Source organism: Myxocyprinus asiaticus, chromosome 32, assembly GCF_019703515.2.
Source record: "Myxocyprinus asiaticus isolate MX2 ecotype Aquarium Trade chromosome 32, UBuf_Myxa_2, whole genome shotgun sequence".
Taxonomy (NCBI): Eukaryota; Metazoa; Chordata; class Actinopteri; order Cypriniformes; family Catostomidae; genus Myxocyprinus; species Myxocyprinus asiaticus.
This window is the reverse complement of record NC_059375.1, coordinates 3,921,380-3,938,648: the sequence shown is the minus strand read 5'-3', so window position 1 is coordinate 3,938,648 and position 17,269 is coordinate 3,921,380. Positions and strand designations below refer to the sequence as shown.

The 17,269-nt window shown below is 38.1% G+C and overlaps 1 protein-coding gene across 1 annotated transcript in view; it reads right to left on the bottom strand.

Annotated features, from left to right (window-relative positions):
* Positions 1-17,255, bottom strand: part of LOC127423001 (membrane-associated tyrosine- and threonine-specific cdc2-inhibitory kinase-like) — a 36,526-nt gene extending 19,271 nt beyond the window's left edge. The window contains exons 1-5 of the mRNA XM_051666965.1: positions 17,136-17,255; positions 12,847-13,341; positions 8,409-8,646; positions 2,189-2,486; positions 1,995-2,101 (exon numbers count right to left, since the gene is read on the bottom strand). Of these exons, the coding sequence (XP_051522925.1) occupies positions 1,995-2,101; positions 2,189-2,486; positions 8,409-8,646; positions 12,847-13,218 (1,015 nt within the window). The 5' untranslated portion in view covers positions 13,219-13,341; positions 17,136-17,255. The remainder of the gene's footprint in view (positions 1-1,994; positions 2,102-2,188; positions 2,487-8,408; positions 8,647-12,846; positions 13,342-17,135) is intronic.
* Positions 17,256-17,269: the final 14 nt, after the last annotated feature.

Here is a 17,269-nt window from a genome sequence, read left to right as displayed (position 1 = left end):
CCTTAAGAGGAAAAGGTGATTTGGAAAACAGTGTGGACATTAATTCAGTATCAATTACATTTATTTGTAAAGCTAGTGCTTTTAATAGTAGCTTTACAGAGAACATTGAACTTTTGTGTACAATGTTTATAATGTATATCCAAATAAATTTGTTTATTTTTATTGCATGTAGTTCTTTTCAGTTTATTGTGTGGCTGTTAAGACATTGTTTTTTCCTACACAAGAATAATAAATTCAATCTACCAACAGGATCAGTTGTTCAGTCAACACTAAACATTTCATGTAGGTTATTGCATTTAGATACGGAGATTATGTATGTAAACTAACAAGTAAAAAGCTAGATTGAGTTTACTACACATTCATCTCCTGCAAAATAATTGTATTTTATCCGAAAAACGGCAGCATGACCTGATCATGTATCATCGCCTGAGTCCTGTAATACACGAGCATCCTGCTGTCTGGACCTCCCCTGTATCTGCAGTAAGTACATAATCTCAGTACAACAACCTCTTCAGGTTCTGACTAGACTCAGTGCATGCTTTAAAATAAACATAATTATCTACAGTTCTCAAAACATGTCCAAATTTACAGATGTGAAGGCGGTAATAGGCTGCATAATTTTTCAGGTTAGTCTGCTCAGGTTCTTCCATCGATGGATAAAGACTCAACATAATAACTAAAATGCTTCTATTTGTGAAACCCATAATCATTAACAGATAGGTGGGGAAGAACAATATTGCCTCGCTATAATTCTGTGATCATTTGTTCTGAAGTTTCCGTCATTTTTAATGCTGCTTTAGTACATAACATAACGATTGTGTGTGCTTAACTGGAAGTTCTGCCCACATCGCCCGCAAAGCGTCATGGGACTTTGGAATATTGTGGATAGAGAAAGGTATATGCGCAATTCTTATTATTTAAACTGAGCATTTATATTGTGTATGAACCCTTGTGAGTCCTTCAGGACATTTTTATCTTTTTCATTTTTGTTTTTTCGATCATTTTGTCTGTGTTAATGCCAACGGCATAAATTTTGCCAAAGGTGTGTATTTTTGGGGGAATTTTGATATTTCAACCTCAGTTCCTAAAATACATCTATAATACACTGTGTAAACAAAATAGTTACACTCAGGACCTTCAGGACAAAAATGTCCTCATTGAAACCCATTACAACGGCAATACTTGATCTCAGTACCATTAAAGCATAAAATCATGAATTCTATGATATTATGCTTTCATTCCGGATCCCTGGCTTCAAAATGTACATTTTTTATATTTTCCACCAGATGGCGCCATTTGTCTCATGTTTAGCCTATGGAGCAAATATATGCTTTTTTCCTATTTTCTGTTTGCTGTATTATAGAGCACTGCAGGCCAATTGAATAAATGATGCAGCTAAAATTGTGTGGGTGTGTTGGTACGGATGTCAGTGTGTTTTTTTTTATGCATGTATTGAGAAATTTGTGTAAAAAACAACAGTGGCATTATGTAAACAACTGACATTTAAAGGTTTAAAATCCTGAAAATTAATGAATATTTTGTAGTTATGATGTTGGTTAACATTTTTTTACTCATTGACAGTGGAAAATAATATTAATATACAATATTGTTATGGCAGTTTTTTGACGTGGACATTTTTGTCCTCGAATGACTCCTGTGTAACTTTATCGTCTCATCCCTACTATTTATTTATTTGCTAAGCAGCTGTGTAATAAGGATAATGTCTGGGTCTTGATCACCTTGTCTGGGTTTAGTTTGCCATAATGATATAATAATAGTAATAATAATGTATATAATAATGACTTGATATTATCCCTTAAATATTACTATGCTGTGTTATACGGCATTCATTTAGTAATTTACAAAATTTTGAGTGTAATTTACTTGCTTTTCATTCTTCAAACTTTTAGCAGTTTCAGAGCAAATACATACATATTGAGATATATACTGAATATTGTAAGGTTAAAAATACTTAAGTTGTGATTGTACTGTACCATTGGTGAATTCAGCTGGTAAGTGTCCCTGTCTGAGCTGCTGCCATCCGTCTCCTCCTTTAGGAACCTCAATGTTACAGGCCAACTCCAGAATAGACACTCCCAAACTAACAGACAACAAAAAGAAATCTATTCATCTGATTCAGTGGCGTAACGTACATTTGACATGACAATCAAGTCTAGCTTTGACTAACCTGAAGATGTCTGCGGCTGACCCATACTCTCCTCTGAGCAGCTCTGGGGCCATGTATCTGGGGTCTCCTTCCTGTAAATCCTCCTGCTCTCTCCCCGTTTCTTTCTCTATCTCTATCCCTCGTGTTTGGGCATCTGTGGAAAGCTTGAGCAACAAGCCAAAGTCTCCAAGTTTGAGGCGCCCAGACTTGGTGAGGAAAACGTTTGCTGGTTTGATGTCCAGGTGGGCAAACCCTTGAGTGTGCAGGTGCTCGAGTGCTGAGAGCATGTCGCACAGGTATGTCCAGGCACACGCCTCACCTGACACAAAACAAAACACACTCTCATCTTCTTTAATGAACATCTGCAAGCTGGGATTGTATGTCTTGAGCAAATTAAAAAAAGCCCTTTGCTGATTGTTGGCCATTACCCCAATTTCACTTTTCACATTAACACCTTCACCAACATTATTACCAGCTTATTCAATGTGCGCAAGTGTTGCGAGTATACACTCATGATTTCACGCAGTTTTCTTGCGTTATCAGCGTTTTTGAATAAGCTGATTTTTGGTAGTTATCAGGGTATTGTGTGCATGTAAACATAGTTTCATGCCGTAAAGCCCCCAATGAGCAAGCTGACTGTGGCAAGGACAAAAAACAACTAAACCCAGACAAGGTGATCAGGACCCCAACATTATCCTTATTACACAGCTGCTTAGCAAATAAATGAATGGGCATAAAGAACATCCTGAGATCAGAGCATGAGGTGGAATTCATGGTCATTGAGCAAAGAAAACCACTCCGAGACCACTGAATACACTGTATCATCAGCCTCATGTGTGTTTTGAGGAAGTGTAATACACTACAGATCTTTCTTTCCTTTTTTAACGCCTTGCCAGCTTCTATGGCTATATTCATGGCGAGAGCCAGTTTAGTTATTCAAGAGTAAAATTAAAAAAAAGGTGTTTTTTTCTAAAAACCTTAAAACTAAATTTGGATTTACTTGGTTAAAAACCTTTTCAAAAGTGTCAGCAGAATAATACAGGTACCTCAAGTGTGTAGAAGTGTTACAGTCCAGTAAGACATGTTTAATGGATAGTGGGCTCTGACAGGATGGGCACTTTGGTGAATTTTCTCCAGATAGTAAAAATTGGTGTGTGAGCCTTGCGTGTCCTATCCGGCATCGAGTGCAAGTGACTTGATCCCAACGATTATTAAAAGGGAATACGTGTCTTGTCCCAACAACAGGATTTATTTCCTGTAATTTGTTGGTTAAACATTGATCCCTTTCTGACTGCCATCTGTTTTTAGTGTATACGTTTAATATTGGTTTTAGGTCTGTGAATGGAATAGAGCATTTTACTGGTTCTGAGGATACTGCTTCTTTGGCAGCTCTATCTGCTTGTTCATTTCCAGAGATTCCTGAGTGGCCAGGTACCCAGCAGAAAATAATACTAAAATTCTTTGATTCCAGAGATGACACTTTGTTTAAAATCTTCACGATTGTTGGGTGATCGGATCTTATAGACTCCAATTCTTCCTGACAAGATTTAGAATCAGTTATCATTAAAAAGGATTTCTGTGGAACAGTCTCAATGAACTTCAGTGCTATTAATAAAGCATTTGCCTCTGCAGTAAAAACTGAATTTTGGTTGGGGATGCGGATGCCTTAACACAGTTGACTTGTTGCAAAGACTGCTGCCACTTGATTTCCAGATTTGGATCGATCTGTACATATTGGGATATGTTGTGGGAACACTGCTCTTATATCCAGGAATTGTTGGTAAAATTCATTCGGATGAGTTTTTGGTTACTCGTTAAATCCAGATGGATTTTGGGCTTTTTGAGATCCCATGGGGGATTTTGCAAAAATGTGTCTGCTCCAGAATGTTTAGATCCACTTTCAGATTCTCCAGATGGGTTTTTACACATAGGCCAAATGGACGAATGTGACTTGGTTTTCTTTCATATAGTATTGAATGTTGAGTTGAAAAAACTACTGGATAGGCTGGATTTTCTTTATTTGTTTTCAGTTTGATTGCATATTGTAGGGTCAGCTTTAGGCGTCTGATTTCCAAGGAAGGTTCATTGGCTTCCACATATAAACTTTGAATTGGTGATGTTCTGTATGCTCCTAAGGCCAGTCGAATACCTTGGTGGTGAACAGTATCTAGAAGTCGTATATATGATCTCCTGGCTGTTCCATAAATGATGCTTCCATTGTCCAGCTTGAGCAAATCAAGGTTCTGTACAGATTCATAAGAGTTGAACTGTCTGCTCCCACTTTGGTTTTGGATAAAACCTTTAAAATGTTCATAGCTTTAAAACATTTCTTTTTCAATAATTTAATATGAGGGATAAAATACATCTTGCTATCAAAGTTGATACCAAGGAATCTGTCCCTAAACAGCTCTGGTTCATTGTGCAACAAACAGAGCTGACAGAAATGCATACAGACAGTTTTTGTTTGTGTGAACTTGAAACCATTCTGAGTTGACCAGGAGTGCATTTTGTTTATCTTCAGTTGGATTTTTCGCTCGATAGTATTCATGTACTTGCTTCTGTAGCAAATGCAGATATCATCTACATATAAACTACAATGAACATCAGAACCAATGACTTTCGCAATGCTGTCTATTTTAATACTAAAAAGAGTTACTGATAGAATACTACCCTGAGGTACTCCAAGTTCTTGTTTATGTAGATTGGACAAGGTGTTTGCTATCTTTACTCTAAAAAGTCTGTTCGATAAAAAAATCTTCAATGAAGGTTGGCAGGTGACCTCTAAAATTCATTCGATACAGATCCTTTAAAATGCCATGTTTCTACGTCGTGTCGTAGGCTTTCTCCAAATCAAAGAAGACAGCTACAACATGCTCCTTTCTAATAAAAGCATCATGAATATAGCTTTCAAGACAAATAAGATGATCTGTAGTGCTTCTACCTTTCCTGAAACCACACTGGGCATTGCTTATGTGATGTTCAGATTCTAGTACCCAGACCAGGCGATCATTGACCATCCTCTCCATTGTTTTACATAAGCAGCTGGTTAAGGCCATAGGGTGATAATTTATGGGATCACTATGGTCTTTTCCTGGCTTTGGAATGGGTATTATTTCTGCTTCATGCCAAGCGGGTGGGATTTTTCCGGATATCCAGATAGAGTTGAAAATTCTAAGGAGCATTTTCAGAAAGAGGTGGGGTAGATTATTTAAGAATTGATAGTGGACTTTATCCGGTCCAACAGCTGTGTCGTAGGATTTTTTTATGGCTCGCTGTAGCTCTTCCATGGAGAAGGGTTGGTTGTAGGGCTCTGCATTGCTAGAGCCAAAGTTAATCATCTCTTTTTCTTGCTGAGCATGAAATATTCGAAAAGCGGGAAGACAGTTCTCAATAGATGAATTTCTTTCGAAAGTTCTTGCTAAAATGTTTGCAATTTCTTGTTTTGACGTCAGGAGTGTACCATGCTGTTTGATGTGTTGTATTTGAGGGCCATTGTTTTTTCCCTTCATTACCCGTATCAAGTTCCATATTTGGTTTGATGAAGTACTTGTCAAGTTGGAAACAAATCTTCTCCAGCTTTCCTTTTTAACTTCATTTATGATTATTCTTGCTCGTGCTCTACTCATCTTGAGATTGATAAGATTTTCAGCTGATGGGTGTCTAAAGAAAATCCTTTCAGCTTTCTTCCTCTCTTTTATGGTTTCCTTACATTTATTATCAAACCATGGAAGTCGCCTACGTTTCATATTTAAAGATGTTCTTGGGATTGTATCATTAGCCATAGCTATAAGCATTTTAGTAAAATTCTGCATAGCATCAGGGCTGTCTTCTGGAAACTGTGCAAGCCTCTCATAACAGAGGGTTTGAAACTGAAACCAATTAGCTTTTTTAATTTGCCATCTTTGTACATTTGTTTCTACCTCACTTCCTTTGATGGTTACAATGATTGGGAAGTGGTCACTACCACAGAGGTCATGCCAGACTCTCCATGATAGGTCCAAGTACAATCCAGGCTGACAAAATGTTAAGTCGATCACAGAGTATGTTCTATGTCCTGGGTGTAAGTAGGTATTTGATCCATTATTTAAAAGGCATAAAATATATCTATAAAATCTTCAATCTTCTTACCTTTTGTATTGCAATGATTGCTGCCCCACAGAAATTTATGACTATTAAAATCGCCCATGAGAATAAAGGGGGGAGGGGGGGCTGAGCAACAAGGTGATCTAGGTCCGTGTGTGTCAAGTTTGAGTTTGGAGGAATGTAGTCAGAAACAGCTGTGATGGTTTTCTGCAGAGTCGGTCGTACTGCTGTCACCTGTAGGTTGCTTTTAACATTTATATGACTGTGGATCACATAATTTCTCATTAAAATGGCTGTACCACCAGAAGCCCGCTTGTCATTGGGACCGAAGGTATTAAAATGTTTCAAATTTTTAAAAGAGTACAATCTGATGGTAATGGCTATAGGATTGGTGATTGCAATTAAACGTTGTATTTCCGTAAAATTAGCCCTGATACCACGACAGTTCCATTGGATGATAACATTCTCCATTACCTGTTAGGAAGAATAGGGACAGTTGGTCTGATTTTGCCTTTAGGGGACGGACTTCTACTATGATGTTCCCTCTCTTTCATATACACATCTCTAGTTTGTCTTTGAAGTTTCGTCCTGGGGTGCTTTTGCTTGTGAAGAGCTTGCCTTTCTATTGTTCTTATTTGCTTTTTGGTTCTCTGTTATTGAGCTTTGATTGGAATGGATGTCATTTAGAAGCATTTCGCTCTGAGTTCCTGTATTCTTCATCTTTGGGGGAGTATTACTATAATTTATAGTTTGGGGTTTATCTTTGTGCATCCAGGTAATATCTGTCTGGCAATCTATTGTTCTCGCAGCTTTTTTTGCAGCAGAGGCGAAGGTTTTATTCAGAGTAAACACAGGGACAGCAGCCACCATTTTCTTTGCTTCAAGATAACTGATTCTCTTAGTACATCTGATCTTCTGTATTTCTTTTTCTTTAATCCACATGGGACACTGTTTTGATGCAGCTGGGTGGTCACCTGAGCATTTACAACATATAGGTGGTTTTTCACAACCCTCTTTGTCGTGGCTCTCCTTCCCACAGTTGCAACAGGTATGTTTGTTGTTGCAGCCATTGGATCAGTGTCTATACCTTTGACAGTTGAAACACCTCAGAGGGTTAGGTACAAATAGATACACCGGAACACTTAGGTATCCAATTCAATTCGCATTAAACAGGCATGGTGTCCATTGCTGTGTGCCTGAAGTTTGCCAAAGACCACCTTGACACTCCACAATGCTACAGGGAAAATGTTTTGTGGACTGATGAAACTAAGGTTGAACTGTTTGGGAAGAACACAGAGAACAACGTATGGCATAAAAAGTGCACAGCATACCAACATGAAAATATCATCCCAACGGTGAAGTACGGTGGAGGGAGCATCATGATTTGTGGCTGCTTTGTTGCTTCGGGGCCTGGACCGCTTGCCATCATTGAGGGAAAAATTAATTCCCAAGTTTATCAAGATATCCAACAGGATAATGTCAGGGTGGCTGTGCACCAGCTGAAGCTCAGTAGAAGTTGGGTGATGCAGCATGAACATTGAAGTAATTCCACTACAGAATGGCTTCAAAAAAAGAAAATTCACCTTTTGGAGTGACCAGACCTTAACCCAATACAGATGCTGTAGAATGGCCTCAAGAGAGCCGTTTACACCAGACATCCTAAGAATATGGCTGATGTGAAGCAGTCCTGGAGAAAGAATGGTCCAAAATTCCTTCTGAAGGTTGTGCAGGTCTAATCTGCAGCTACTGGAAATACTTGGTTGAGGTTTTTGCTGCCAAAGGAGGATCAACCAGTTATTAAATCCAAAGGTTCACTTACTTTTAACACAGCACTGCGAATGTTTAATGGGATGTGTTCAATAAAGACATGAAAGATTATGATTGTTTGTGTGTTGTTATCTTAATCACATTGTGTTTGTCTTTACTTGTGAGTTTGAAGAAGATGAGATCATATTTTATGACCAATTAATGCAGAAAACCAGCTAATTCCAATTGGTTCACATACCTTTTCTTGCCACTGTATAGTAATAATTTTTTAATTCAAAAACACAGCTACTCTTTTGAGTATTGCATTATCAAAAAGATAAATTTTCTAATGAAAATGATATAATCCTGTGTTTGTGTTGCAGATCGATGAGAGGGTTCTCTTCGTGTGTACCAGTGTGTGAAGGCTGTTCTTCAGCGTGTAGCAGCAGACTGGTGTAGCAGAGTTCAGTCTGAATGTACAGGTGACCGGCCTCCTCCCAGGCAGCAATGAAGCCCAGCACATGAGGGTGAGAACGCAATCCTTCATGATTACGAGCTTCTTTTATGCTCCTCGCTCGCTCACCTTCACCACGGAAACGCTGCACTGAACGCTTGACAGCATACTGGCAGCCGTCAACAAGACTCTCCACCTAACAGACAGTTCAAAAATAAATATGACAGAAATATAAGGGCCATGCATTTTTGTGTTCAAAAATTGCTCAAACAAATGGAACAGAATGCAGGTTTCACGAGACACATTTTTGTGTTTTATAACTTCCCATGGTCTTGACAATATAAAGTTCCACTGCAACACTTAACGGGTCAAATTGACCCAGCCCGTTAAAGGGATAGTTCACCCAAAAATGAAAATTCTCTCATCATTTACTCACCCTCATGCCATCCCAGATATGTATGACTTACTTTCTTCTTCTGAGCACAAATAAAGATTTTTAGGAGACTATCTCAGCTCTGTAGGTTCTCACAATGCAAGTGAATGTTGGCCAGAACTTTGAAGGTCCAAAAAGCACATCAAGGCTGCATAAAATTGGAGATTTATGGTAAAAAAAAAAAATAAATAAAAGGACTAAAATGTTGATCTATTTCTCACCCACACCTATCATTTCGCTTCTGAAGATATGGATTTAACCACTTGATTCGTGTGGATTACTTTTATACTGCCTTTATGTGCTTTTTGGACCTTAAAAGTTCTGGCCACCATTCACTTGCATTGTATGGACCTACAGAGCTGAAATATTCTTCTAAAAATCTGAATTTGTGTTCTGCAGAAGAAAGAAAGTCGTACACCTCTTGGATGGCATGAGGGTGAACAAATGATGAGAATTTTCATTTCTGGGTGAACTATCCCTTTAATTCACGTTTCAACATTTACAATTTGCACATTTTCCCTCCAACAGTTGTTTTATCATCAATAATTTCACAAACACATTTGTTCCTATCATGGTGGGGGCATTCCATTGACTACCAATGTATTTATTTTGCGCTACTGATTTTGATTTCTATTGTTTTCAAAAAGTTCATGGCCCTGGTTATATTTTGGTAATGTTTTGACACTGCAGTACAATTTTTAAATACAAATTTCTGGCCGAAACATTGAAGTCAAGTTAATGGAAATCTTTATTAAAGTCTACAATGGGTCAAATTGACTCAGGGGCCACAGAGGGGTTGACTTAATCTTTAAAACGTTATCTTTAAAACATGGCTTAAAGACATGATGGTCTAAGATGTCTGTTTAGCCCATGTTTACACTGAAAAACAATAGACAGTGTAGATAGACACTTTGTGAGAACAGCCCATTGGTGGATTAATTCATGAATTTATAATGCAGCTTAATTCCATAATTTGAAAGGAATAGTTTGCAAAAAATACCCACAAACTAATGCACGTTAACTAATTAACTACGCATAGATACAGTGGTTACGGTGTAACCTAACATTCACCTCTTCAAAAATGTAACCATGCGTTGTGTCGACACAGACCACAACAGCTGTGATTGGTCCGCTTTATAACCAGAGACCACCCCCCAGGATGATAAAAAGATATCTGATGTAGCGTTGCATTTTCTCCAAGACTATTTTAAAATCTAAACAACATATCCACTGATCAGTGCTCATGTCACATTTTGTTTGGACTTGTTCGATTTTTGGAAACATCTATTGTTTTTAAATTCTGTTTATTTCATGAAGTTACAAGTGAAAACGCGCCAAAAGTCACATTTACAACTTTTGTGTTTTTCTTGGGGCTTTTACTCGATATATATATATTTGATTTCTGCGTAAAAAAAATATTTGTTGTATTCTACTCAAGACCTTTACGATCTGTACGTTTTGATCATATGTTTGACAGTATGGTGTACAGTAAACAATCATATCCCATAAGTTATGAAAACATAATACTTATCATTTGTAAGCAAATTAAAAAGCACCTGTTAAGAGTTAGTTATATTGTCTTTATGCATAGTAAGCTTTAAAACGAAACCCATTTTGTTTTGGTCATGTAAGTTATTCATTTTATTTATTTTTTAGCACTGAGCATCAAAGTATGCAATATATGTACCTAAATCTCACCATGTTCAGTTGAAGTCAGAAGTTTACATACGCTTTAGCGAAATACATTTAAACTCAGTTTTTCACAATTCCTGACATTTAATCTTAGAAAACATTCCCTGTCTTATGTCAGTTAGGATCACTACTTTATTTTAAGAATGTGAAATGTCAGAATAATAGTAGAGAATGATTTATTTCAGCTTTTATTTCATCACATTCCCAGTGGGTCAGTAGTTTACAAACACTTTGTTACTATTTGGTGACATTGCTTTTAAATTGTTTAACATGGGTCAAACATTTTGGGTAGCCTTCCACAAGCTTCTCACAATAAGTTGCTGGAATTTTGCCCCATTCCTCCAGACAGAACTGGTGTAACTGAGTCAGGTTTGTAGGCCACCTTGTTCACACACGCTTTTTCAGTTCTGCCTACAAATTTTCTATCGGATTGAGGTCAGGGCTTTGTGATGGCAACTCCAATACTTTGACTTTGTTGTCTTTAAGCCATTTTGCCACAACATTGGAGGTACGCTTGGGGTCATTGTCCATTTGGAAGACCCATTTGTGACCGAGCTTTAACTTCCTGGCTGGTGTCTTGAGATGTTGCTTCAATATATCCACATAATTTTCCTTCCTAACGCTGCCAAGTGTACTAGTGTTGTGAAGTGTACCAGTCCCTCCTGTAGCAAAGCACCCCCACAACATGATGATGCCACCCCCATGCTTCACGGTTGGGATGGTGTTCTTTGGCTTCCAAGCCTCACCCTTTTTCCGCCAAACATAACGATGGTCATTATGGCCAAACAGCTCAATATTTGTTTCATCAGACCAGAGGACATTTCTCCAAAAAGTAAGATCTTTGTCCCCATGTGCACTGTAGTCTGGCTTTTTTATGGTGATTTTGGAGCATTGGGTTCTTCCTTGCTGAGCAGCCTTTCAGGTTATGTCGATATAGGACTCGTTTAACTGTGTATATATATACTTGTCTACCTGTTTCCTCCAGCATCTTCACAAGGTCCTTTGCTGTTGTTCTGGGATTGATTTGCACTTTTCGCACCAAACTACGTTCATCTCTAGAAGACAAAATGCATTTCCTTCCTGAGCGGTATGATGGCTACGTGGCCCCGTGGTGTTTATACTTGCATACTATTGTTTGTACTGATGAACGTGGTACCTTCAGGCATTTGGGAATTGCTCCCAAGGATGAACCAGACTTGCGGAGGTCCACAATATTTTTTCTGAGGTCTTGGCTGATTTCTTTTGATTTTCCCATGATGTCAAGCAAAGAGGCACTGAGTTTGAAGGTAAGCCTTAAAATACATCCACAGGTACACCTCCAATTCAGTACACCACCAATCAGAAGCTAATTGGCTAATTGTCTAAAGGCTTGACATAATTTTTTTGGAATTTTCCAAGCTGCTTAAAGGCACAGTTAACAAACTTCTGACCCAGTGGAATTGAGATATAGTCAATAGAAAGTGAAACAATCTGTCTGTAAACAATTGTTGGAAAAGTAACTTGTGTCATGCACAAAGATGATGTCCTAAACGACTTGCCAAAACTACAGTTTGCTAATATTAAATCTGTGGAGTGGTTAAAAAATGAGTTTTAATGACTCCAACCTAAGTGTATGTAAACTTCTGACTTCAACTGTACATACTTTGATAAACATTTTTAATGCTACAATAATTTAATAAATACTTTTGAATCCACGAATTGCATTTTCCTTTGTTTATTCATAAAACTTAGTTATTTTAGAAATGAAGGCATATTCTCTCAATATACTAATACTAGCACTTGGCTGTGAACTCACAGAATGACGCAGACACACCAACGCAGAACTATAAATGCAAACCACCGCGATGCCTACTAAACACTAAAAGGCCGATTTATACTTCTGTGCTGAACTTACACTGTTGGCTCCGCTGAAGTTCGGCGCAGAAGTATAAATCGGCCTTTTAGTGTCCCACAGAAGAAAGCCATACGTTTTTGGAACGACATGAGGGTGAGTAAACTATGACAGAATGTTTATTTTTGGGTGAACTATTCTTTTAAGAATATTTTATTTTAATTATTTTAAAATAATTAAATGTCAAAAAAATGGGATACAATATTCCATGCAGTGTGCTCTGGTTGTATACTGCACATTTTAGCAATTAATGTAGTGGGTCATTTGGGTATTCCATGCATACACAAAATTCACATACTGTGCACAGTATATACTGTATATTGCATACTGTAGAAATTGTGCATTTCAAACATAGCCTTCTGGCATCTGGCGTGTCTCACCTTGAACACTTCACCAAAGGAGCCTCGTCCAATCAGGCCCAGGTTGATAAAGCACTGGCTGAAGAATGGCTGCGGCCGACATGGGTCATACACAGAGCGAGGAGGGGGAGACTCTATAAGAGTGTGTGACAGGGGCATCCAGGGGGCGGGGCGGTGGGCAAACACCCGACTGACCGGGGGGCATCCTTTAGATGGGGGCCGCGGTGGTAAAGAGTAAGAGAGCGGTTGCGGCGGGGACAGGGAAGATGATGATGTGGAGGAAGAGATGGGCTGTCTGCGTTTCTTCAGGGAGAAGGACTGCTGGGCGTGATAGAAGTGGGCAGGCAGGGGAAGGGGGGTGCTGACCACTGATGTCTGATGAGAAACCGACATAGGAAAGACAGTCGGTTCTTCTAACGGAAATGCTGATTCAACAAACTTCCAGATGATATTTTAGATTAAGCAGTAGTGAATGTTGGCTGAACATCCAGAGGCTCCACATCAATATCCACAAACCTATAACAGAACAAGAGATGTGTTACACTTTCAATATAAAACATACAGAGATAACAATATTAAGACAAAGCAATTAATGCGTACATTTAACCATGTATATCCATCTACTAAGTGTGGAAGTACCACGGTACAGTGATTATCACACTCTGATATAAAACATGATACTCCACGGTATCTGAAAAATACTTTGTGTACATTTCCAAAATATGCTATAACCATGGTGACATGTTTCAAATATTGTATTATAACTGACGATGCCACAAGAAAAAAAAATAAATAAAAATAACATGATATATGACCATGACACTAGAAAAAAATGTCAGTTCTCACATTACCCCGATGCATATGTAACACTGATGCCATCTGTTGCAACGTATACTATGGTTTTAGCATGGTACCATGTAAATAAATAAATAAATAAATAAAAATAAAACATTAAAAAGAAATGATTTTGCTGTTTCGGAAGGAAATTCACCTTTAATTCACCAAAGTGGCTTTCAACTGATCACAAAGTATAGTCAGGACATTACTGATGTAATAAAAACAGCACCATCACTATTTGAAAAAAGTTATTTTTGATAAAATCTAGACAGGCCTCATTTCCAGCAGCCATCACTCCAACACCTTATCCTTGAGTAATCATGCTAAATTGATCATTTGGTACTAGAAAATCACATGCCATTATATCAAACACAGTTGAAAGATATTTGGTTCATTAAATTAAGCTTAACATTGTCTTTGTGTTAGTTAGAGTTGCCACAGTATGCAATAGACTGGCATGTCTTAAGGTCAATATTAGGCCAAAAATGGCAAAAAAGAAACAGCTTTCTCTAGAAACTCATTAGTCAATCATTGTTTTGAGGAATGAAGGCTATACAATGCTTGAAATTGCCAGAAAAACTGAAGATTTCATACAAAGGTGTACACTACAGTCTTCAAAGACAAAGGACAACTGGCTCTAACAAGGACAGAAAGAGATGTGGAAGGCCAGATGTACAGTTGTGCTCAAAAGTTTGCATACCCTGGCAGAATTGTGAAATTTTGTCATTGTTTTTGAAAATATGACTGATCATGCAAAAAAAATAAAAAAATAAAATAAAATAGAATACAAATTTTTTCTTTTATTTAAGGATAGTGATCATATGAAACCATTTATTATCACATAGTTGTTTGGCTCCTTTTTAAATCATAATGATAACAGAAATCACCCAAATGGCCCTGATCAAAAGTTTACATACCCTTGAATGTTTGGCCTTGTTACAGACACACAAGGTGACACACACAGGTTTAAATGGCAATTAAAGGTTAATTTCCCACACCTGTGGCTTTTTAAATTGCAATTAGTGTCTGTGTATAAACAGTCAATGAGTGTGTTAGCTCTCACGTGGATGCACTGAGCAGGCTAGATACTGAGCCATGGGGAGCAGAAAAGAACTGTCAAAAGACCTGCGTAACAAGGTAATGGAACTTTATAAAGATGGAAAAGGATATAAAAAGATATCCAAAGCCTTGAAAATGCCAGTCAGTACTGTTCAATCACTTATTAAGTTGTGGACAATTCTGGGATCTCTTGATACCAAGCCAAGTTCAGGTAGACCAAAAAAGATTTCAGCCACAACTGCCAGAAGAATTGTTCAGGATACAAAGAAAAACCCACAGGTAACATCAGGAGAAATACAGGCTGCTTTGGAAAAAGACGGTGTGGTTGTTTCAGGGAGCACAATATGACGATACTTGAACAAAAATTAGCTGCATGGTCGAGTTGCCAGAAAGAAGCCTTTACTGCGCCAATGCCACAAAAAAGCCCAGTTACAATATGCCGACAACATCTTGACACGCCTCACAGATTCTGGCACACTGTAATTTGGAGTGACGAGACCAAAATAGAGCTTTATGGTCACAACCATAAGTGCTATGTTTGGAGGGGTCAACAAGGCCTATAGTGAAAAGAATACCATCCCCACTGTGAAGCATGTTGGTGGCTCACTGATGTTTTGGGGGTGTGTGAGCTCTAAAGGCACGGGGAATCTTGTGAAAATTGATGGCAAGATGAATGCAGCATGTTATCAGAAAATACTGGCAGACAATTTGCATTCTTCTGCACGAAAGCTGCGCATGGGACGCTCTTGGACTATCCAGCATGACAATGACCCTAAGCACAAGGCCAAGTTGACCCTCCAGTGGTTACAGCAGAAAAAGTTGAAGGATCTGGAGTGGCCATCACAGTCTCCTGACCTTAATATCATCGAGCCACTCTGGGGAGATCTCAAACGTGCGGTTCATGCAAGATGACCAAAGACTTTGCATGACCTGGAGGTATTTCGCCAAGACGAATGGGCAACTATACCACCTGCAAGAATTTGGGCCTCATAGACAACTATTACAACAGACTGCACGCTGTCATTGATGCTAAAGGGGGCAATACACAGTATTAAGAACTAAGGGTATGCAGACTTTTGAACAAGGGTAATTTAATTTTTTTCTTTGTTGCCATGTTTTGTTTTATGATTGTGCCATTCTGTTATAACCTACAGTTGAATATGAATCCCATAAGAAATAAAAGAAATGTGTTTTGCCTGCTCACTCATGTTTTCTTTAAAAATGGTACATATATTACCAATTCTCCAAGGGTATGCAAACTTTTGTGCACAACTGTACAACTAAACAAGAGGATAAGTACATCAGAGCCTCTAGTTTGAGAAATAGACGCCTCACATGTCCTCAGCTGACAGCTTCATTGAATTCTACCCACTCAACACTAGTTTCATGTACAACAGTAAAGAAAAGACTCAGGGGTGCAGGCCTTATGGGAAGAATTACAAAGAAAAAGCCACTTTTGAAACAGAAAAACAAAAAGAAAAGGTTAGAGTGGTCAAAGAAACACAGACATTTGACAACAGATAATTGGAAGAGTGTTATTGATCTTAACCCCATTGAGCTTTTGTGGGATCAGCTAGACTGTAAGGTGTGTGAGAAGTGCCCGACAAGACAGTCACATCTATGGCAAGTGCTACAGGAAGTGTGGGGTAAAATGTCACCTGAGTATCTGCACAAACTGACAGCTAGAATGCCAAGGATCTCCAAAGCTGTCATTGCTGCACATGGAGGATTTTTTGATGAGAACTCTGAAGTAGTTTAAGAAGTTCTGAACATTTTTTTTCAAATTGTAATAGTAATTTTTCATGTTATTAATGTGCTGACTATACATTGTGATCAGCTGAATTCTACTTTGGTGAATAAAAGTATCAATTTCTTTCCATAAGAGCAAAATCTGTACATTATTCCAAACTTTTGGCCGCCAGTGTATATATGGAAATATCATAGTATTTTTTGTTAAAGAAAAAACGACCGTGATGACAAGTCTAACGCCCATCTACGATGACTGCCATAATAATGATCATAATCATGGTATTTTCAGGGTAAACGTCGAAAAAACATGGTAATGCACTGGTAGACCTAACTCTTGTAGCGTTAATATGTAAAATAATAATAATAGTAATTAAACCACATAGGTTGCGAGTTCATTCAGGTGAATATTTTAAATGTTTTAAGTCTAAACATGTACAACTGTAGACAATCTTTACTTCTTCACAGACAGATAATACAACTCACTCGACAGCAGCCTAACACGTGTTCTCAGATATTATATATTCATTTGTGAGGTTGTTATGAGGTAAAACAATGAGAAAACATAAAAACATGAACAAATCTGACACGTCAATGAGCTCTTCCGCCACAAACATTCAAATAACTCTTAACAAACACTACAGTCCGTTATATTGTTTTATACCTACATTATATTCCGCTCCTGCTCGTTGAGATATAACTATATATTCGTCGCTCCGTTTGTTGTTATTAATATGATTCACGACGTCTCGCGCCATATACTTTCAAACGCTTCACACACGCGCCAGAAACACATGATGAT